The sequence below is a fragment of the Protopterus annectens genome, chromosome 8.part0 (genome assembly GCF_019279795.1).
Source record: "Protopterus annectens isolate FY-2018-M chromosome 8.part0, PAN1.0, whole genome shotgun sequence".
In the NCBI taxonomy this organism is placed as follows: Eukaryota; Metazoa; Chordata; order Ceratodontiformes; family Protopteridae; genus Protopterus; species Protopterus annectens.
Window position 1 is genome coordinate 814,327,708 of NC_056741.1, and position 24,449 is coordinate 814,352,156.

Consider the following 24,449-nt stretch of genomic DNA (forward strand, 5'->3'; position numbering starts at 1 on the left):
ACTATTTCCAGGGTCCAAAAGGGGTTTAAGGCTTCCATTGCAAAAAATCAGTGCCCTCTGTCAGAGATTCCAGAGCTTTGGATAGATGGGGGAAGAAAGTATACACTTCTGCAACTTTAGCAGCAAGAGCTTTAAATTGCCAGTTTCACATGCTTAAGTACCAACAATATTTAATGGCTCAGTTAAAACGGAAAATGCTTGCAAGCTCAGAAGCTTCTGATTGTAAAGAAATGCAGGATTTATTGCATGCAGTTGAACAGGTGGGAAAACATACTCTACAATGTGGTTTTGATTCTTTAGGAGGCCTCTTGTAGGGCCGCAGTTACAGGTTCTGTGATTCGAAGACATGCTTGTTTAAAAGGACAGAGTTTACCTGATCATGTTAAGGCAAAATTATTGGATGCTCCTTTACAACTACCTTGTTTGGTGTTAAGGCAAAAGAGGTGTTAAAGAAAATGGAGGATAAAGCTAAATCTATGCAAACAGTCAAGGATTTCTTACAGGTACAGCCACCTTGATTTAGCAGAAATTGGCCAACAAAGAATTGGTCCTTTCCAGTGTCAGACAGGCTGCAGAGAGGCAGATACAGACGCCAAAGAGGCAGATCTCAACTCCAAGGCTCAAACAGACAACGACAGTGGGGCACCTCAACCCCAAAAGGAGGTGAGGACAAGTCTCAACCTTACAGGAAACAGTTACAATGACTTTTCCCTTCGTACGCCAAGCACTTCCCTTTTGGAAGCCCCCTTAGGGGGGAAAACTAGCACTTTTTTCCTCAAAACTGGCAAACAATCACCCAAGACAAATGGGTTCTGAATATTGTGTCTCAAGGTTACAGGTTCCACTTTCATGCTTTACCAAGGCTAAAAGGAATGCCAGACCTGCCACAAAATCAATGGGCAGAGGTACAAAAACAAATTTCAGCCCTCATGGACATGAGAGCTATTGAAAAAGTACCACAACAGGAACAAGGACAAGGATTTTACTCAAGACTCTACCTGGTCCCCAGAAAGGACAAGGCCTGGAGGCCCATACTAGACCTTTCAATTCTAAATACTTACCTGGATATTCCGAAATTCAAAATGTTGACACTACAGCAGCTTCATCCCATGGTGGGTAAGAAGGCTTGGCTTGTTGCTCTGGACCTCAAAGAGGCATACCTGCATGTCCCTATCAGACAAAATTGCAGAAGATACCTCAGATTCAAAGCTGGTACAATGCACTACCAATTCTCTGCACTGCCCTTTGGCTTATCTACTGCACCCTGGGTCCACACAAAGTGCCTGGCACCAATAACTGCATTTTGCAGACAAAAAGGAATTCAAATATATCCATACCTGGATGACTGCCTCATTCAAGCAGAGACAAAGGACATTCTTCTACAGCATCTGGCATTTGTAAAAAGGTTGTTAATTTCTCTAGGGTACACAGTAAACGAAAATAAGTCAAAACTAGTGCCCTCACAACAGATTATATTCCTGGGTGCCAGCTTTAATACAACGGCCCAGATGGATTACCTCACGCCAGACAAACAAGTTCAACTAACTCATTATTTTCAACTACTGGCAAAAAAGTCCCATCTCCCTGCAAGAAAAATTCTGCAGGCCCTCGGATTCATGGCATCCTGCATACTACTAATACCATATGCCAGACTGCATATGAGGAAATTACAATGGTACCTAAAAAGTGTTTGGACTCAACACTCTCACAGTTTAGAAGCAGTAATACCAATGATTCCCTGCCTACAACAGGAGTTTCGATGGTGGGCACAGGCATGTCGCCTAAACAAGGGTCAGTCTTTTACCCTACCCACAGCCAGGCAGACTCTAACAACAGATGCTTCGGATTATGCCTGGGGAGCACACATAGCAGGAAAATCCATTCAGGGCAAGTGGACCACAGACCAGATGCATCTTCACATCAATCAAAAAGAGATGTTGGCTGTTCAAAATGCTCTAACAGCTTTCAAGGACCTTCTGCATCCAGGACAATTATTATTATTAAAGACAGACAACACCACAGTAATGTGGTACATAAACAAGCAAGGGGGCACTCATTCTTATCCCCTATGCAGGCAAGCCATGACCTTGTGGAACACAGCTCTAATGTATCAAGTTCACCTGCAAGCACAGTTCCTGCCAGGAAAGAAAAATACTCTGGCAGACGATCTAAGCAGAAATATGGACCCTCACGAATGGAAATTGAATCCACAAATCTTCAGCATGGTAACGCAAAAATGGGGATGCCCAGACATAGATCTTTTTGCCTCCCCACTGAATTGCCAACTACAAAAATTCTGCACAAGGACTTATCACAAACAAGCATGGAAAGTGGATGCTCTTTTGTTCAGCTGGAAAAACCTAAATGTTTATGCCTTCTCGCCACTGCCACTCCTTTCAAAGGTACTCCTAAAAGCCAGACAGGAAAAACCACAGATGATCCTGATTGCTCCAGACTGGCCACGCCAGCACAGGTACCCTATCTTACAGAACTTAGCTCAAGGCCCACCATGGATTTTGCCTCAAATTCCGCACCTTCTGACTCAACAAAACAATCAGATCCTGCACGGTCAGCTCAAAACCCTAAACCTGGCTGCATGGCAGATTCATTAGACAAACAGGCAACACCTCTCTCTAAAGCTGTTACGAATGTCAATGTTAAGTTGTCAATCTCGCCTTCATTCTTGCTGGATGGGATGGGTCATCCTCTGCCCCCGACCCGGCACTCAGCTTTGTAGCTCGAGAACTCCTTTACCAGCCCGAGGCAACCCCTATCCCCCATGATGCAGCGGAACTACCTCAGATCTCGTTTGCCGCAGCTTAAAGAGGTCTAGCCTGTATTACCCACCCTATTCTATTCCCTTTTCTTTAAAGTTTTTTTTTTGTTTTAGTTTTTTTCAGTTCCCCCAAGTTCCCTCCTTTTCCTGTGCTGTGTGTAGTGATTAAGTTTAATGTGTGTGGGGAGGGTTTGTTGTTGTATATCCTTTTAGGATGTAGAAAGGAGGAGAACAAACTGATCGAGAGGTTTGTTAAAACCTGAAGGTTCTCCGGCTCAGGCTACAGTGTCCAAGCCTCCTCCCGGTGGTTTTCTGGGCGTCGGGCTGATACTCGGCTCGGCTGGAGCCGATGCTTCTTCTGCTAGAGTAGTGGGTTATCTTGGAAGGTCTGACCCAATCTGTTGGAGAGGGTGGTAAGCAGGCTGTTGAAGTCTCCAGGCACTCGCATTTCCTCCATAGCCCGCCTCAACAGTTAGACCTGCAGCCCCCACTCCAGATTTCCTTCCCGACTCCAGCACACCAGCCGAGGAGCTCTGTCAGCCGGAGCTTGGGATGCGATGCAGATACATCGCCGGCTCGGCTCCTCGCTCCTCGATCTTCTCCTTGGGCCCATCTCTTGGAGGATTTCCTTCGTCGGGTTTCCTGTGGGCCGGAGGGCTAGTGGCATCGGACCCTCGGACCCCTCCCTCCCTCGAGCTTCGGCTCGCAAGCTCTCGGCTGCTGATTTGGCCTCGGTTCCTGTGTGTTCGGTGCTGGTGTGTCTCGGGGAGAGGAGCCTTTGGTGATGAGGAGTGTGGAGTTCTGGCCTGTCTGTCGTCAACGGTCTACTTTCAGCTCTCCCTCTCAGGTGCCTGCAGATGCCTCTTGCCAGCCTCTTGCTCTCAGGCCGACTCCTACTACATCTGATACCGACTTAGATGAAATGAGGGTTCCCCCCCATTCCCCTCCCCTGAGGATGTCTCTAGCATCCTTGAGTCCTCTGACAGAGGGGGGCCCTCATTTGACCCCTCGAGGGACGAGAGGTATATGAGTCGGTATACCTGGAGGCTTTGACCTCCTCGGTCCTCCTCCTGGTAACTTCCTTCGACCACATGCAGGTAGTGGCTCGAGTTCATCCGGCCCCCTCGGACAAACAGTTCCTGTCGTGGATGCTATGGTGGTGGGCGGCCACTAAGAAGGAGACAGGTAGGCGGATGGATTTTTTCAGCGACCTTTGCAATGCGCTCAGCTGAATTACATGGAACAAGGGCCGCAGGCACAGGTGTTCTCTGTAGGCGCCACGCCTGGATGCGGCTGTGTAATTTTTTGGACCCCCTTCAAAGCGTCCTTCACCAACACCCCTTTGGTTTTCGGCTTTGTTGGACCTCAGGTGAAGGATACTTTGACCAGATGTGAACAAGGCGGTAAAAACTCTTTCTTGCGTTGGAAGTTTTTTCCACTCCTTCTAGACCATATCCCAAGGGTCAGAAGGGGAAGATGTTCAGTGTAGCCCAAGGAGCTACACCGACACGCGTAGAGGCAGAGGGGTAGTAATAATAATAGACCCCCTAGAGGGGGGGGGTCCTCAGAACCAGGCAAGATTCTTTTTGGTCCCCAAAGGGCGAGGATTGGAGACCCAAATACTAGACCTAAGCAGACTAAACAAGTCTGTCAAACAATCCATTCTGCCCTTTCTGGGCAAGGACAACTGGATGTGCTTCGATAGACCTTCAGGATTCCTCTCTGCTGCCTTGCCAATCTATCACCTTTATAGGCAGAGTTAGATACGTCAAAATGTTAGCCAGACTAACAAATCAAAGGATTCTGGACATCCAGAAATTTGTTCAGCTTCTGTTACAAAGCAACAAGGTCAAAGCCAGGTTTGTCTTGAAGGTTCTAGGCCTAATGGCTGCAGCCATTGTTCTTCTTCCACTAGCATGGTGGGTATCTTCCTCTTCTTCATCAGGCAGGATGGTCCGCGGGACGTGGCAACCCATAGAATACCTGTCCTGGAGATGAGAGCAGTGCTTTAACGTTTGCAAGCCCTCGACAACTTTCTTCCCACAGGGACTATACAACATGTCCGTGGTCTGATACATCAACAACAGATCTATTCTGATGCCTCACGTGGTCTCTCAATCAGTCTGAATTGATCCTCATTGCTCCATATCATCATCACCTTCTGGTGCAGCCCTGGCATCTGGACCCAGTTCGGATCTTTTGATCCACCAGTCGGGTCAGCAGCACCGCCATTCATTCTCTCAACCTCACTAGCCAGGCTACCAATGATTTCTGACTCAGTCAGAGACATTTTAGTGTCTTCTTTAAAGTTGTCCACTAGAACAGAAATATTGATCCTTTCAAGGTTTTTCATTCGGGATCGTCATCATCTACAGTCAAAGTACAAATGGCTGCTATTTCGGACAATAACATCATGTCTCATAAGTTATGCAAAGCCTTTTTGAGAGGAGTTTTTCTCCTAAAACCGCCTGTGAAACATCCTCCTCAAATGGGATCTGAACTTAATGTTAGCATCCCTAATTCTACCTCCTTCGAACTGTTCTTTAAAGTTGTTGACATGGAAAACTATATTTTTGCTGGCTGTTACCTCTGCAAGAAGAGTTTCTGAGATTCAGGCCCTCTGACCTTATCTGGTGTTTCATAAGGATAGGGTTTCGCTCAGAACTAACCCTTCCTTTCTTCCCAAGGTTGTATCTCAAGCCAATATTAATCAATCTATTGATCTACCAGTTTTCTTTCCTAACTATTCTGTCAGAGCTGAACAGAAGCTACATTTTTGGATGTTCACCGTCAGCTCAGGTACTACTTACATAGGACTAAACAAGTTAGAAAATCAGACCAATTGTTTGTCTCCTATGCAGGAAACAGGTTGGGTCTTCCAGTATCTAAAGTGACCTTATCTAGATGGTTGACTTCCACCATTTGCTATGTGTACTCTCTAAGGGCAAACAACTATCTTCTAAGCCAAAAGCACATTCGACCAGGAGTCTATCCACTTCTGTAGCCTTTCAGGATAGACTTCCCATTGACACTATTTGTGCAGCAGCTACTTGGGCCACGCCTCATACCTTTGTGTCTCATTACAAGTTGGATTTGGCCTCCAGAGATAGGGACAGTTTTGGTTCCACTGTTCTCAAGAGTCTGTTCCATTGAGCCACCCGGGATACAGGTGCTAGGGAGATTGACAACTTAACATTTAGAAGTTATGTACCTACCATAGCGTTCCATGTTAGTTGTCTTCTCCTTCCCCTGGCCTGGACAGATCTTGGAGAGTTCCTATTAGATTGCTTCCTCTGGAGCATGGTTATGAGGACTTCTTTTAGGAACCATGGTTCCTAATTATATTAGGATAAGTCTTTAGCAGGGTTAGTTAGCTACCAAACGAGATCTGAGGTAGTTCCTTGCTTGCATCATGGGATATAGGGTTGCCTCGAGCTGGTAAAAGGAAACCCATCCAGCAAGAAGAAGACAACTAACATGGAACGTTATGGTAGGTACATAACTTCTAATTTTGGAGGCCAGGAGGCCTAGCACCAGGAAAGCTTACTCAGAAAAATGGAAGAGATTCTCCGCCTGGAACCAGGCTCAAAACCTTGACCCTCTTGTTCCAAACATTCCTCAGATTTTACAATACTTAACTGAGATGCTGGACAGAGGCCTATCCTTCTCATCAATTAAGATCCACACCTCTGCCATTTCAGCACATTACAACACGGATCCTCCTCATCCCTTGCTAAAACAGTACCTCTAAAAACATAAAACCGCCACGGAGAGCGCCAACACCAACTTGGGACCTCAATTTCGTTTTGGAAAAACTAACCCTGCCACCTTTTGAGCCAGCCGATACAGCCGATCTAAAATTTTTATCATGGAAAACAGCTCTGCTCCTGGCAGTAACTTCAGCACGAAGAGTCTCAGAGCTACAGGCATTAATTGCAGTGGAACCTTTTATAATTTTTCATCAGGACAGGGTTTCTTTAAGGACAAACCCTACCTTTATGCCAAAGGTGGTATCTAATGTGGCTCTTAACCAAACCATCCATTTGCCAATTTTTTATCCAAACCTCCAGAATAAAGGGGCGAAACTTCTGCATTCTTTGGACATACACAGGCAGCTATGCTTCTACTTAGACAAAACAAAAGCTTTCAGGAAAACTGAGCAACTGTTTGTAGCATATGCTGCAGGATCACAGGGCAAGGCTATCTCAAAGCAGACTATATCCAAATGGATAGGACACTGTATACGTTACTGCTACACACAGCATGGAAAATCAGTCCCAAATAACATTAGGCCGTATTCCACCAGGGCAACAGCCACTTCAACAGCCTTTCTCAGAGGAGTACCTACCAAGGAAATTTTGGAGGCTGCAACTTGGAGTTCAGTGCACACCTTTACCAAGCATTACCACCTGCCTCTTTACTCTAAATCCAGAGCAGGATTTTCCACTGCAGTTCTGCAGGGCCTCATAGCCAATCCTAACTCTTTATAGACCAGCCACCCAACCTTAGCTTTGGGATTCTACCCAAGTGTAATGACTGCAGTAGTGTAACATGATGAACATAGTACAGTTTTGTACCTACCATAAATGTAGATGTTCGAGTGTTCACACTGCTGCAGTCCATGTTACCCTCCCTCCATCCCCTCTGAACTAGCTGGACTTCTCTATACCTTTCTATCCTATACAACCTTTGTGGTGTATTTGCTTGTAACTGAAGGTATTGCTGTTATTTTTATATGTATATTTTTTACTAGCAATATGTATTGCCTACCTACTTGGGGGCACCTGACATCTGGGGCAAGAAAAACTGAAGAAAATGACGTCGGATGCATCTTGTATACCCCTGGTGCACTGACGTCAGGGAAGAAGCGACAGCAACCGATGCCGGACCAAGACTTTGGAACTCTGGACGACTGCGGGGCCACCTGACGGCAGGATAACCCAAGTGTAATGACTGCAGCAGTGTGAACAGAGCAGTGTACATCTACATTTATGGTAGGTACAAAACTGTACTTTCTCTTTTGCTTGAGTCTGGTTGCAAATGCCGAATATTGAGCAAGAAATGAGGTTAACAAACGTATTCCGTCGCAATACTGTTTATTATGGACATTAGACATTTCCTTGTTCTAATAATGCCAGATAGTATATATAATACTCTGATAACTTCTACTTACCGTTGCACCATTCAGTTTGCGGTAGCAGATGGGAAAACTTTACTTTTATTTATCCTTTGTTGACCAGGTTAGTCCCACTAGACTAGTAACCTCTTTTCGAGGGAGACCTGAGATGGCATTTCGTTTACTAGGAGGAATTTGGCCAGAACATCAGGGAATATCCCCTACTGTTTTCAGTAGGTGGTGTAGGATCTTTTACATCCATTTGAGCGTCCGGCTACTCAAGCAGATGAGATCTTGGTTTAATGTCATATATGAAGGATGGCATACTTAGGACTGCAGCACCCCCTTTATGCTGCACTGCACTGTCAGTAAATCGATCCACCTGGTATTGCAGTAGAAGTCACAGCCTGCTGCATCAAAGGTGAGTGTGCCACCTGTTGCACCAGTAACAGTGCTAAAAAAAAGTCTGCAATTTTGTGTCATTCTCCTGCACTTAACAGCAATGCTACCAAGTAAGCAGAAAGTTGCCATGGGGTAGAAGCAGTGTCCTGAAAATACAGATGTTGGAATAAGGTATTCCTTAATTTTTTTTTTTGAATTTGTAGTTATGGGAAATTTATGTACAAGGATCAGAAGAATGGATTAACAGCTAGAAGAAGTTTGTACCTGTCACCACAGTGAATAGCAAAACACAAAGACAGATGAAAAATAAAGGTTTTCATGAGATGACAAAATATATTATGGCAATCTTCAAGTCTGCTTATTTTTCAGTAAGATAGTACCTAGAAGGCAATGTAAAAAGAGTTAGTCTTGTACCTGTTCAGTCCACTGGGGTGCAAAGTCTAAGATTCTCTGTGTAGTAACTTCAAGGATGCTTTAATTCCTTTCCTTTTTGGCAAAAAAAAATTGCCTTATTATATCTTTCATGCAAATATAGTATTTTTTATTTGCATTTCCACACTATTAATATTAACAGTTTGCATTTCTTTTTCAGGATGGTAAGACAAGACAACGTAAACACAGCAACTTGCCATCATCAGCTTTTGCTTCCCTGTCTTCTCATGCAGTCATGGAGTTGTCAACTGTTGCCACTTCTCTCAGTTCAAAGCCACTTTCCTGCATTGTTTTTATAATCAAGTGCATCTTTTGCAAGTCTTCTTCACACAATGCAATGATCTCAGCTGGGTATCTTTGTTTATTTTTGCCTTCTTTCTGTCTCTCACAAATCTATTTTATTAAGTCACCTGTTCTCATGCATGTGACTGAACTATCATAATCCATTATTCTTGAACTTCTCTACAATTTCTTTCTACAGCTGGGGCTACATTTGCTTCCTCTGTGATGTCCGTTTATTCTTGAATCACTGTGCTCTTGTACAAACCCAACACTAATTCTACCAGTGTTTCCAGGACTTTGAACCATCACAGAACTCCCCAAATCAGCTTTCTTGGGACCTTTCTGTATGCTACCTTCCAAGCCTAGGAATGCCCAGTTGGTCTATTCTCCTATTCCTAGATTCCTGTCCACTACCTGTCACACTGCAAAGCTTGGCTCAGTTTATCTTTTTTTTCATTTAAACAAGAAACATCTTTATTAAATTATCCCTTATGACATAGGCAGTCATACATTTATATAAATGAAAACAAGCCATACTGACATATTTTAGTTGCAGATATTATACGTCACTTAACTGTCTGGTCATTGTCAGTCGAACATTACATAGTTCATTCAAATCCTGCATTCTTTTAAACTTCATTTCTACTCCAAAATGTTATTCTGCATGTATTGTTTCCACAATTCCAATTTTCTATGTAATTTGCTCCTACCCTTTTCTAAAGATCCCATTTCCAGTTGTTTTATCCCTGTTGCTGTATTCACTACTTCTAGTACAGTTGGTTTAGACTTTGCTTTCCATTTTCTAGTAATTGCTTTTTTGGGAGCCACCATAATTGGGCTTAGCAAGACCTTACTCTGTCAAGGCAATTCCGATTCTGTATCATAACTCAAAAAATAATATCCTTAATTATACCAATTTGCTCACCCAGTATTTCTAATAGAGTAGTGTGCAGGGATTTTTTTTTTGTCTGCCAACTCACTACACTCCCAAAAATATGTTCTCAATTACCTCTTTCTTCCCCATCACACCTCCAACATTTGGTATCTGCCTGAGAAAAAAAAATTATTTGAAGTCTAATTGGGATATAAAAATACCTATGTAAACACTTCAAGCAAAGGTCCTAAATCTTCTAGACTGTTGATTATTTGGGAGACATACATGTATCCCCCATTTTTTTGTGAATTAATTATCCAGTCTCTCTTTCCCAATCCTTTCTAGCATCCTCTGATTTATTCTTATAGTTACCATGCAATATTTTATATGCTGTACTAATTACCCCTTTTAACAACAGCTTCTGTTCTACATTTTACTAAAAACTCTACCAGTGCTAGTCTTTGACTTGGATCCCCCTATTTCTTTTCTCTCTGCCTATACTCTGATGTCAGCCCTTTTTTAGGGAAGGCAATCTCTAGCCTGCAGTCCAAATCAATTCTTGGCCTCTTCCCATTCTATTACTTTCCCTCTCTAGTTATGTGCTCCCAATGCCTTGGCTCCTTTGCCAGCTTTCTCCATTACATTCCAGCACCCTATTGTCTGTATCCCCAGTTGCAGTCATCCCTATCAGCAGAATCTCCTTTCTCCATTCCCACTTTGGCTTAGTTCTTAGAATACTTTCTGCTACTTTGAGTATAATATTCTGTATGGTTATTATTTTCCTTAGGGATCTGCATCCAAAATCCCAGTCTCTCCTTGTTTCTTGAGCTTCCCCATTTCATCATTATCCCTTTCCACTTCAAATTATAGCTTTCTGCTTGTGCTATGTATAGGAGCTTTAACTGTGTAACTCTGAAATACCCCTTCAAATGAGGTAATCCCAAACCACTTTGTTCTGTTGGAAGAATCAACTTATCCCCCTTGAATCTTGCCTACTGCTTCTTGATCTTAATCCAGACTTCTTATCTTATATCTTTTTTCTACTCTGTATATTCATTTATCATTATGTCATCCTGCCCACACACATGAATATCCCCTTTATTTTTGTACTTTGGAGAGTAAGCATTTTAGTGTCAATCTGAGATAAAGCTCTCACACCATAGTGTGATGTGTATAGTCAGCCACCATTCCTTCCCCAATGCACTCCAGCATCTTGACCATATCTGCCACGCCATCATTTGAGCCTGACACTTTCACTTTTCTTGGGGTACTTTGTACTTCTATGGTGGGTTTTCCTTCCAATATGCAGCAGTACAGCTTCTGTGGTATTTTCTTCATTCAGAAGTATCTGGAAATTTTCTTTCATCTGCTCTTGATATCCTCTGGCCTGATGAGAAAATTTTTGTGGGCATCGGTTATGAATGTTGTCCATGACGATCTTTATCTTTTTGTCTTTGCTCTGCAACCTGATAGAATTTCTTTGTACCATCTACTGAGTTACTTTCCAGAAGTTTCTCTAATGCCTTTTTTTTTTCTTTGCTATTGCTGCTACTGTCTTAGCCTCTTATTTAGACAGCCAGTATTCCTTTGTAGCCTGGTTTGTCTTTCCTATAGCCAACTTCTTTCTGCACTGCTTTCTTCTAATAACTTCCTGATTTACTTCTCAACCTTTTAGTGCAAGAAATCTGGACAGTCTAAAATAATGGGTGGATACATTTCCAACAGATTTTAAATGTTTATTTAGAAAGTTGCTAGAATAATGAGTTGTTAGGGTGTATTTTCTGAGGAATATGAAGCTTGAAACCTAAATATATGACTTTATTTAGTGATTTCAGTCCACAGTTATTTAACAGAAAAGCACATTTTATGAGGAACAGACACAAAATATGAGGTAAAAATCTGGACATTCTGCAAATATGTAGACAGTTGAGATGTATGCTTCCTGGACTTTGGCATTCCACCACTAGCTTTCCTTATGCACAAGCCAGTATGGCAGTAAATATGTCTGTTCTACTGTCTTCATACATGTGGTTTTGAGAAGATTCCATTCTTCTTAGACGCCACTTATTTCTCTTCTTTCTGAGGTGCTACAGTCTTGAGTATCCATGTTCTTCACTTTCTTGAACTGGTAATAATTACTGAAATTGTTCTTCAGTTTCTTGAATTGGTAATAATTACTGAAATTCCTTTGATTATTTTTCTGTAAAGAAACTTTTAGAATGTTTGTTTGGGGTAGTAACAGCACAAAATAAAGCAGTGTATAGCCTTCTTCAGCTTATGGTCATCATGAATTCAGTCTCTGAAGCAGCCCATCTGTTTTTTATTTGGGGGGGGGTTCTCTGCATATCTGTGTAGTGTAGCTATGATAAGATGTCTTTGGGTTATCTTAGTAGTAACTGAATATCTTTCTAATTGGGTTCCACCAGAGGTTATTATTATGCCTCTGCAGAAATTTTGGGTAAGACTAATGGGCATATGACTGCAATTGTTCTCCTTAAGTCAGAAGTAAAAAGAGTAGATCTGCTTCACTAGTAAAAATGTGTTTTCTTAATTTATAAGATGCAGTGGCTACAGTGGCAGCATTCAGATGTGTGCTGCAATGGAAGCTCTGAAGACAGAATTATAGTTTTAGATTTGTGTTGTACCAGAGTACTTTTTTCATATTTTAGTTTTCCAATGACATTTGAAGGATAAGAGAAATAAGCCTTAGGAAGATTGCCACCAGTGGCTTTAATTCATGTGCCTTTAGTGTTGCAGTCTAACATTTTGTAACTGATCATTGACACAGTGACCAGCATTGCCATCTCACCTTGCTTTGCTCTGACTGTGTTCTTGCCTGTAGCTTCTTCTGTGTAAAGCCAGCATGTCCTTTCTCTCTCTCTCTGTTTATTTGTATGCCCTTGTTTTGTCTAACACCCCAAAGTTGTGCTGTAAGTGAGTCAGTTTTCCAGTTTACATGTAGATAAGTGTGTAGTATGTGTGTATTTCTGTGTGCGCGCATCAGATGACAGACCTGGCTTGTCAGGCAGGGGCAGTTGGCAGTATGTGTGCATATGTGAAAAAGCAATGCACTTCACTATAGATCTCATTTGGCAGGGGCAATGTGAGTGGAGTTTTTAAAATAAAAATGTCATGGATGTTTCTGTGAATGCACAGAATATTACTGGAAATTAGGGTTGCCAGCTGTCCGGTTTTCTGACAAATTGTCCGGTGACAAAATTTCTTTCAAAACTGGACACGTGAAGTCTGGGTTTTGTGCCACTGCCACAGTCTCAAGCGTTTCTCCTGAGTCCCGTGCCATCTTTACTCTTTCCCTCCCCTCCTTATTGCCTGCGGTACCGGTGTGCTGTTTTTAAGGGTGTTCTATTTTAAGAACACCCTTTGCGTCTGGTCGCACAGGCGCAGAAGAAGCCGAAATTGTTTACATGACGTCTTCATCTTCCGCATGGTGGAATTTGAATTCCAGCCTCCATTCCAGAAGACGTTTGGACTTCAGAGCGGACCACAATGAATGGTTGGTTGGACAGGACAAAACAGAGAGGTAGGTGTGTGTGTGTGAGGCTGCCGCTGCTATGAAAAGGAGAGCAACTGAAATGTAATTAACTTAAGGGGAAGTTTTTTTTTTTGTATAATTTGATCATTCAGAGGCCAGGAAACATTGTATGGTTGGTATCTTGTGTGTGTTGTACAGTCTCATCGTGATTGTATTGCATTGCATTGAATGGCTTTTGACTGACGTACCGTTTTAGATTTGTGTTGTTTGTAAAACACCAGGCTTGCTTAGGAGTTTTCTTTTTATAAGTAGTTGCATTGTATAAAATCTGGGCTGCAGGCCTGCAGCAACACTGGCGGCCTTTGTTTTGCAGGAGGACTTGACGTTTGAAAGGTCGTCGTGTGTTGTCACTAAGCAGGGAAGTCTGTTTATTTTAGATGTACCCAGTTTCTACTTAACTTTAGCAGTAAAACCACGTCGGAGAGGATACCTTACTGGAGTTAGAAGCAGCAATGATATTTTGCTGTAGGACATTTGTGATCTTGAGTTGGTAAGTGAGTTGATGTTGGTCGGAGTAACGTGGTATTAAGTTACTGCTTTCTCACCCTATTTTGTGTATGTTGTTTAAAGTGTGTTTGTTCTTTTGTCTGTATCTTAATTTTTTTTTATGGTAAACCTTTTGTTAACATTTAAAAACTATTAATTGTTGTTTAAAAGTAGCACATTTAAAAACGCCGCATAATAACCAAAACAGGCGTATTTCTTGTCACTAGTTTGTAAGAACTCTTTTTTGATGCATAACCTTTCCTACCAAGAAGCTGCTTCAGCACTAGATTAGTATGGAATGAACACTTGTTTATTATGAAATTGTGAAAGGAAAAACAACTTCAAAAAGATCAACACACGGCAGGTTCAGGTTAAGGCACTTTAATCTTCCAACCAACACACACCTACCTCTCTGATTTGTCCTGTCCAACCAACCATTCATTGTGGTCCGCTCCGCTGCAAAGTCTAAATGTGCTAATACAGAGTTTGTCTAACTAGAATCAGGAAGTGAAGCCATTCTTATACATTTCTTACAAGACATTGCCTACTAAGCTGACGTAATAAATCACAAGTTTTTTCAATATTATTTCATAGCAGCTGTTTATCCGTGATTTTCTGCTGGCATATCAAGTTTACAAAAAAACTTTCTAAGAAAAACAACGTGGCCTTGATGACCACCGGTCAGATACAACTTCTCACTATGCAATGTTACCATTCAAGGTACTATGGCTAATTCGAGCACAAAGCAAGTACAGATTATAGTTCATTTCTTTAAGCAGTCTTTGTTCAACTGTATCTATCTTTTTTGCAGCTGCAGCTGTGCATGTTCTCATAACACGAACAGAGCTGATTGTTCAAGTTTAATAACATTATAGAAAACAGTATTGTTCTATTCATTATTTTCCTGACCTAGCAGATAATCACCTGCTTCTCAGTAAATTTCCAAAAGGCATAAACATGAATTTTGCTGTGCTAGCAAACACTAGGTCAGAGAGCATCTTGCAGTTTCAGAAAGCATATTGCAGTTTGAAAAGCATCTTGTAGTTTCATACAAAACTAAGCTTACATAAAATAGAATGAAATGTGTTAACCCTTTTAGCTTCTAATAAGCACTAAACATATACATAAATACATATTTTTCTAACAGAAATCAAGCCGTCAAATTCCAAATTTTTTTCTTAGAGTTCAAAACATTCCATAGTAAAGGTGATCCTCTTTTTGTCACATTAAATGGCTACATATTAAGCCGTATGACACAATTAAGTTATATTTTTTCAAATTTCTAAGAAATGGTCATATTTGTGGATCATAGGCAGTAAAAAATATGTTCAAATGACAAAACTGTTCAGTGCTAATTTCTTCTAGATCTTGAACTTAATTGTGTAAAGCACTATAAATACATTAAATCTTAATTTTTTGTAAGCAACTTAGAATACTTACATAAATGCTCAAGCAAAGGTAAACTTAATCCACAGCCACAACTGGCCACTTGGCCAGATGCATTTTCTTTGAACATGGGTTTCAGTGAGACTGTAATTGCTTTGTTTAGCAGTGGCTGAAAGCAGGCATCCGGAACAGAAAAAGAGGGCGTTCCCATCAGCTGATGTCACAGTGATGTCACAAAATGTGCGGAGCATGGATGGGAGAGTGGTTGGGAATGGGTGGAGTTGTGGGTGATGCAAGGGGCGTGACCTTAGTCCAGTTTTAGCCACAAAGAAAGCTGGCAATCCTACTGGACATATATGCAGGGCTGTATTTGTTTCTGCTTTATATGTTTATTGTTTGATAAATTCAGGATTGCTAGGTTTTTCTCTCATTGAATGGACAAGAAAGTTCTGAAGAAATCTTCACTCTGATTGTGGATCTACCTCCTTGGGATTAGCCATTCAGCAGTCAGAGTTAGGGAGTGGGGAGGGGGATCAGAGCTTTTTCAAGCTTGACTGGTTGTTTCCTAGGCAGGAAACAACCAATATAGCCTAAAGGTTACTGCAGCAGTGAAGAATTTGGACATCTATTGGTATGAGTAAGTACAGCTTTACACAACTGGATTGTCTTAGTCTTACTGTTGGCGAAGGTGTTGTATATGTAGTAATAACATATTTGATGAAAGTAAATATTTTAAAAATAAAAAGAATACCAGTTGATAATTGTTTTTGACTTCTGTTTTTCTGTACTTCCAGAAATATGTCAAACATGAGAGCATGGGAATCATGCTGAAGAAGACACCTGTGAAGTTAAAGGAGTGTATTAACTTGTTCACCACTGTGGAAACTCTAGAAGAAGAAAATCCATGGTGAGGTTTGATTGAGGTAGTCTTGTAAGTGAATTGGCTTCATGCTGTAAGATACAAACAAGCCTAAAGTTAAAGCATCTGCATTTGAGTTTTACCTTGCTTTTCCTTTTGTAAGAAACCACATTGATGAAGGTAGATAGGTCAGAGCACCTTAAAGGGGCACTATCTCGTTTCTGAAATCAGCTGCTTGCCTGAGTACTTTGTTTACATTTTAGTGCTATGTAAGTCACATGTTCACACAGAGGCAGGATTTTCAGAGAAGCTTATTTAGCATGAGGCAGGTCAGATTTCACAAAGGTCAGTGGGGGATGGTCATTCCTAAAAGTTTACAGTGTCCTTTTGTGTTTTCCTTCCCCCACCCGTAGGCTATTAGATTAGTTGAATGATTTAGCCTCAGCCAGAGATGCTATCTGGTCACACTCAGATCACCAGCCTTTGCAGCAGTGAAATTACATCTTCAGTATGTACTTGTTTTTTTATAACACTTAGTGGAATGATTATCCCAACCTAGGCAATTGCATTTTCTTTTGTTTGTTTCTGTTTCATGCTTGTTGCTACATGCTTTTTTCCTATTGCTGGTAATTATTTTTCATATGGTCAGCAATAGTGTTGCTTTTTAGTGCATGTACTCATGCAGACATACATTTCTAAGACAAGTTTTCCCTCATTTGACTGTATAGCATTTCTTTGTACAATTTGCATCTTGGAAACAAACCCACCGAGTTCGAGTTGCAAATGTCCTAAGATTCTAGAAGAATAAAAGTCTTACAATGTTTCAATAAAAAACATGTCAAGCAAATTTGAAAATGAATCTTGTTACTGTACTAAAAGTATCTTCCCATTAGCTGACTCCCTTCCGAAATCACACAGTAACTGTCTGTATAATACTAATTCCATCCAAATGAATTTAGTTTATTTTTCTTCCCTGCATTGTGATAAAATGTATGGATCTTTCACACTTTTCCTGAATATTTGACTGCAGTACAGTTACACTGGTTACCATTTGAAAGTTGAGGCAAATGTAGTCTCGATATTTCCATATATTTTCCTATCTGTGTGCATAAGTATGTATGCACGCACACAGATAGGAAGTCTATAGGAAGTATAAATATGTGCCTACTATTCATGATGATACTTATATCAAGGAATCAAATGGCATTGTTGATATGTGCAATTCTTGTCCTGTATGCCAGTCTTCAGCAGAGTGCTGTCCATGAGTAGGGTACATGGCCCATTCCACTATGCGTGAACTCTTACAGATATGCAAAACACACACCACCGTGAAAACCCACAGCAAAGACTAATAGGTTCATAGGTAGGTACAAGGCTATCGGCCCAAGGGCCTATGCAAGCCTAGCCAACAAGGTTCCCTGGCTTACGCCACCCAAAAAAGTTATTTTCCTGTGCCACTGATGAGCAGAGACACAGAAGTGATCCCCAGGGTGTATTTCCTATTTCCCATCCACTCATCAAGATTTTTCTTGAAGAGTGCTAATGAAGAACTTTGCTTGACATAGATGGGTAGCCTGTTCCAGAGTATGGGAAGTCTCTGGGATAGGAATCTATCCCTCCAGCATGTCCTGTTTATTGTGGTGACTAGGTTTAGGTCCCTAGACCATGTAGCTCGGAGGGATTGGGATTTCTTTAGGTGTAGCATGTCCAACAGCTCTGGGTTTGACATAGCTTTATATGTTAGGCAGAGATCACCTCTGAATAGACGATATGCTACGGAGTAAAGCTGGAGTTTTTTGAGGTGGTCAGTGTAGGGCATTTGTTTGAGTCCAGTAATCTTCTTTGTGAGGTACTTCTGGGCCTTTCCAGCTGCTGCAGATGTCTTGTGAGGTACATTCCAAAAGGGGCATTGTACTCTATAATGGCTCTAATGAGTGATGAGTAGAGGGTAACGATGACCTCTTTTTTCCTGGACGAGAACCCTTTTATGATGAGGTGTGTCACGTAGAAGGACTTCCTGACTACTGTGGCGATGTGACTATCAAAGGAGAGACTACTGTCCACCTGGGTCCCAAGGTTTCTTTTCACGCATTCGGTGTTAAGTAGATTGCTGCCTATGTGGTAGTTCATGGGTACAGAGTTTTTACCAAAGGGGATGACACTGCACTTTTTGGCATTGAGCTTGAGGCCATGGCTCTGACACCAGGCATCTGTCTCAGAGAGGCCCTTCTGTAGGATGTTCACATCATTTGGGGACTTGACTATGGCTCCTAGTTTACAGTCATCTGCGAACTTCATTAGCCAGAGGCCTTCTGTGTTAGCCTGTACTTCAGAGAAGTACATACCGAACAGGAGCGGTCCCAGGACCGCTCCTGTTTGGTTTGTTATATTTTATATTTTATATTACATTAAATTTATATTTGTTATATTTTTGTTTGTAATATTTTATAGACAACAGATTTCTATCCCAAGGAATCCTATATTTATTGAATAAACTTCCTATGCATGTCAAGCAGTACTACACATGGTCTGCATCCATTAATATTCTGAATGAATACCCTGGAAAAAATAAATACTCGTTGGGGTATGCAGCATGGTGCTTCTTGACCATGGAGCTTAACTCACTCAATAGCACTCAAGCTTAGCTGGCTATGGTTATGAATGGTCTTTTGAACTGCACGCCTAGTATATACCTATGAACTTATCACCCTAACATATAATCAGCAAGTATATTACAAATGTGCATGCTGCAAATAGAATATATATGGGTCTATATCATATGTTCGAAGTTTTAAAACTTCGAATCACTAAAGGTTGAACTTTAAATGATTGAAGTTTTAAAACCTCGAATCGTATAACGGAGATCGCCATAGAGTGCGAGAAGAGAAGATTTCCCTTTACTGCACTGTAGTGCGATCTCGGAGTTGGTATATTTAAGTAGTGGGGGGTGCAGGGGGGGGCTTGCCCTCTGCATAGAGTGTTTTTTTTGTTTTGGGCTTAAATTTTTTTTTTTTTTTGACATCCAAATTATTTTGTTTTTTTTATTTATTTAACATTTGTTAACCGGGAAAGTCCGACTTGGAACAAAGCCAATTTTCAGCAGATGCCCAGGGAGAAATGCTCCAGATGCATGCCTTTATAACGTGGGAGGGCACCGGAGCACCCGGAGGAAACTCACACGAACGCAGGGAGGACATGCAGACTCCACACAGAAGGCACGCCAGCCGAAAATCGAACCAGAGAACCTCTTGCTGTGAGGCAACAACACTACTGCTGCACTACTGCGATGTCCAAAAGTATTAAAGGTTTGTTTATTAAAGTTCAAACTTTAGTGAGTCGGACTTTTAATATTTCAACAATGTAATATAGACCCAATATATATGCAGACAAAAACATCAGTTTCTTGATGAACATATTTCTATAATCCATCTCATTTGAATGTCATTATATGATCATTAGTATATACTACTACTGACCACACCAGTTTTCATACTACTTTGATTGTGCTACAGATCTCTGTGAATTGCACTTGCCCTTCATGTCAACACTTACTGCATATTTAGCTTTACACGCTGTGCTATTTTTCCTTTCTGAATACACCCCTACTGTATTTTATGTCCTGTAAGAGTACCAACTGTATACACAAACAAGGTACCTGTAAATAAACATTTAATTGTTTATTTTAATAAGTAATGAAAACAACAAACAGATGTGCACTGTACTCTCCAAGGTGCCAAATAAAATGTAACCTCTGTTTGAAATCATTTACATTTATTTATTCCCATTATTTCTTTATTCATCTGTTTGTTTACTAATAAATTTCAGCTTGATAACCATGTAAGTGACAGACCCTTCTGAGTTGCAACCTGAGCTCCATGGTTCAAGACACAAACAGAAAATTGTAAATAGAATAAAGAATTATACTACTTTCTGAAGAAATGTCAAGCAGTTTGGCTAAATGCGCAAGTGGAATTCAAGCAAGACGACAGCTAAAAAAATATAGCAAATGGAAATGAGGTCAAACTATAACTGCAACTTTGCAGGCCAGAATGGTATTGCTTACGCCTGAAATATTTGTATGTATGTACATATCTAAAATGTGTAAATATAAATAAACTTTTAATAGAGTGGCTGTGTTAAGTATAGAAGGCTCTCTCCATTTTTATTATTTTTTTGTATTATGTGCAATGGTGTTTTTTAAACTGATGAGTGGTGTATATTATAGATATCTTGCATTGTTGTGATTCATCAGCAAATTGCCTCTTCTGTGTTTCACTGTAACCCAGTTATGTTATATCAAAAATATCTAACTATACCTAGATATGATACTTTTGAAACAGTCAAATAAATAAAATTATGACTCCATGAGGAACATGCATGTCTGCTTGCTTGCTCATTTATTTTACAAAATAAATGAAACTACAATTTTGCATGGATAATGTGTGTCTGTTTACTTATATTTGTATGTATAAAGTTGTACTGGCTAATTCTAATTGGAAACAAAAAGGTCTGTCTAGTGTATAGGAATATACATGCAATAAAAAACATTAATTACTTGTGATTTCATGACATTTCAGCTATAACTGAAGGCATGTCTCTCAACCCTATACTATAGAGAGAAAAGCCTTGACTGAAACATTTAATTGGCTAAAATAGTTACCAAAGTCCAAGATAAAAGAGTAGAGGACAGTAACTTTACTCAAAAGTGTTACACAGCAGCAATAAGGTACAAGTAGAAGACAAAGTCCATATGACTCAAAGATGACTAGTTACTCCCTAGAAAATACCCTCTACCTCTTATCCTCTCACAGTTACTAAAGAATGGATCCTCACTGCAGCCTCCAGAACTAAACACACTACAGAAATGAGCTCTGATAACATCCAGGGATGCCTCCTCTAGAGTTTTAAAAATGATCCCTCAGGCCCACTAAAATGTCTATTCAGCCACAGCCTCTAGACAGACTTTGCCCCTAGGGAATGCAGGAATGTAATGGTCATCCATCTACATAAAGGTGGACCATGAACAGACCCAGGGAACTACAGACCCACAAGCTGGACTAGTCTTGTATACAAGGCCATGAGAAAAGTTATCATGGATCTAAAAAAATACATAGGAAATCTTCAAATACTGGACCCATCCCAGTTTGGTTTCATTACGGATAGGTCACGCCTACTTAACCCAGTGGACTACTTTGAGAAGGCCACTTGAGCCATGGATGATGCCCTTTGGTAAAAAACATGTTCCCGTGAATTGTCACATAGGTGGCAGTACACTAAACACCGAAAGTGTGATAAGAGACTTAGGGACACAGGTGGACAGTGGTCTCACCTTCAATAACCACATCGCCACAACAGTCAGGAAATTTTTTTATGTGGAAAACCTCATCACTAAGGGCTTTTCACCCAGAAAAAAGGAGGTCATTGTCACATTGTACTCATCCCTCATTAGACCCATTATAGAATACAACTCCCCATTTGGTATGTACCTCTCAAGACATCTGCAACAACGTGAAAGGCAGCAGAAATACCTCACTAAAAGAATCACAGGCCTAAAGCAGATCCCCTATGCTGACCATCTAAAAAACTCCAGCTATACTCTGTCACATATCGTCTTTTCAGAGGCAGTCTCTGCTTAACATACAAGGCCATGTCAAACCCAGAGCTGTTGGGCATGCTACACTTAAAGAAATCCCAATCCCTCAGAGCCACATGCTCCAGGGATAGAAATCTTGTCATAACAATGAACAAAACATGCTGGAGGGATAGGTTCCTAACCCAGAGACTCCCCAGACATGTCAAGCAGAGCGCCTCTTTGGCCCTCTTCAAAAGGAACCTTGATGACTGGATGGGAGATAGGAAATTCACCCCGGGCATCACGTCAGTTGCCCTGCTAGACAGGGGTCCAGGGAACTAAATATTGTGGGAAAAAATAGCCAGGCAATTGTTATGGCTATGCTTGTGTAGGCCCTAGGGCTGATAGCCTAGTACCAACCTATGAACCTATAAAAAAGTGCATACTGCCTACCTTGACCAAGTAAAGGCATTCAACACACTACTCCTCACTTAGGTACTATAGACAAACTCAGAAATGTAGACATAAATCCCTGTTCAACCCAATGGATAGTCAAATGGCTCATGGAGAGGATACATGAAGTTAGGGTGGTGGAATTCACCTCCACCAATAGGTCTGTTAATGGTATTGTTCCACAGGTCTCAGCAACTGGACCTCTCCTGTTTGGAATATATTTTTCTTAAGTCATAACACATATAAGAGGGTCTTTGGGGAAACAAATCTGCAGATGACTGCAAGTTGGGTACAGTGATGGATTCCTCCAAAGATGTAGATATTCCTGAGAAGGGTCTGAGAGCCAAGTAACTGGTGACAGAAACTTAGCCTAATAATGCCAAAAAACACATATTTATACCCTTTGGGGAAGATGAGCACCCCTGCAAATTACAGCATTGATATCACTGTTCTAATAGTAGACACAGTGGTAAGGGACTTGAGAACTGAGGTTGACAGTAACCTTAACTTTGATCACCATGTGTCCATGATGATGAAAAATCCTTCTACAACGTATAGCTCATACATAATGGCAAGGTATCCACATCTAAGGAGATCATACTCCCCTATGCTCAGCCCTCATTAGACCAATAATCAAATAAAATGTGCTCTTTGGTTCATCTTCTTTCGGCTTTTCCCGGTTAGGAGTCACCACAGCTGATCACCTGTCCGCTCATGATTGGCAGTGGAGTTTTAAAGTGTTGAGTTGCCAGCCCGGCGCCCAACCTTCCACAGAAGGCACACACACACACTCGCACCTAGGACCAATTTAGAGTGTCCAATCCACCTGCTGCATGTCTTTGGGATGTGGGAGGAAACCCAAGCGACCACAGGGAGGACATGCAGAGACTCCACACAGAAGGCACCCCAGCCAAGGATCGAACCGGAGAACCTCTTGCTGTGAGGCGACAATGCTAACCACTGCACCACCGTGGCCGCCCACTCATGCTAAATAGGCATGTCTATGCACACAGGTACTTTTATGTAGACAGAAGGGCGATATTTTACTTGACTGGCTCAACAGATACGCAGTAGCAAGCACCACCCAAACCCCATCCACGTTGCTTGATGTCACGGTTACTGAATGAATATTCAACTGGACTGTCAGGACACAAGCAATAACAGCCTTAAATCGCTGTAATATCAATGATAACAGCTGTTACTGAATGAATATAGGCTTGGATATAATCAACTCACTCACTTGTTTTACTTGTGGATACAATCCTTATACTTCCATTAAGGGAAAGACACTTCCCTCCCCCACATTTGCCAAACTAATTGTTTTTATTATGTAGTCACTATATCTCAAGGAAAAGGGCAAGTTCAAATTTGATGTTCTACGACTGATGAATTGTGATTTGTTCTGAGCATTTCAACCCATTACAAATGGATAAAGAAACTTTCATTAAGAATTTGTGTATTATCAGTATCTTTTTCTGTGTTCCCTACCCTCCTGTTTCAATCTATGATGCAGAATTTTTGAGTTTCTTCATTCACTTATATAGTTAAACAGAACCTTTTTTTATTTCTATCGGTACTGTTCCTGCTGTGTTCCCTTGGCTTTCTCTTAGTTCTCTGAAGGTATTAATGTCAGTTTCTTTGCCATGACGAATTGTTTACTTCCCTAGCGAACTATAATGTTTCCCTTAGTCTGAATCGTCTGTCTGCCTGTGATTGTCTTTCCTCCATTGATCAGGTGTGCCTTATTGCATATTGCCTATATAGCACTATCTGCCTTTGATCAGGTGTGCCTTATTAAGGTCTCGACTTCACCCACAACTGCTAAGTATAGCAAGCAGACTATATTATATATAATGAATATAGCTTGTATTGCGGAGTTACTCGTGTTTGTGTTTACATGGACATTTGGGGCTTTGTATGAATTTATTATAAATTATCGTCCTTGTATTACCTTTCGGCCATAAGTGGTTTGTATTGGCATGTCAGTCATGCCTTATTCATATGCAGGTCCGGCCGTCAATCAGATGTGCCACGCCCATTCTTGCACGAAACTCAAGGTGAGTCAGTCAAGTAAAATATCGCCGACAGAAGGCCATATATATATATATATATATATATATATATATATATATATATATATATATATATATATATATATGAGATGTTTGTTGTGTGCTGCAGACAGTTCCAGATATGACCTAGAGTCCTAGTTGATGGCATCCATCCACAATCCTCCCCAGGTCATGCAGGAAATGTCC

The 24,449-nt window shown here is 41.1% G+C and overlaps 1 protein-coding gene across 1 annotated transcript in view; it reads left to right on the forward strand.

The window, feature by feature from the left end:
- The window catches only part of USP11 (ubiquitin specific peptidase 11), a 3,313,221-nt gene that overhangs the window by 2,677,912 nt on the left and 610,860 nt on the right, over positions 1 to 24,449 (forward strand). Inside the window, exon 20 of the mRNA XM_044080280.1 lies at positions 16,102 to 16,214. Coding sequence (XP_043936215.1) covers positions 16,102 to 16,214 — 113 coding nt within the window. The remainder of the gene's footprint in view (positions 1 to 16,101; positions 16,215 to 24,449) is intronic.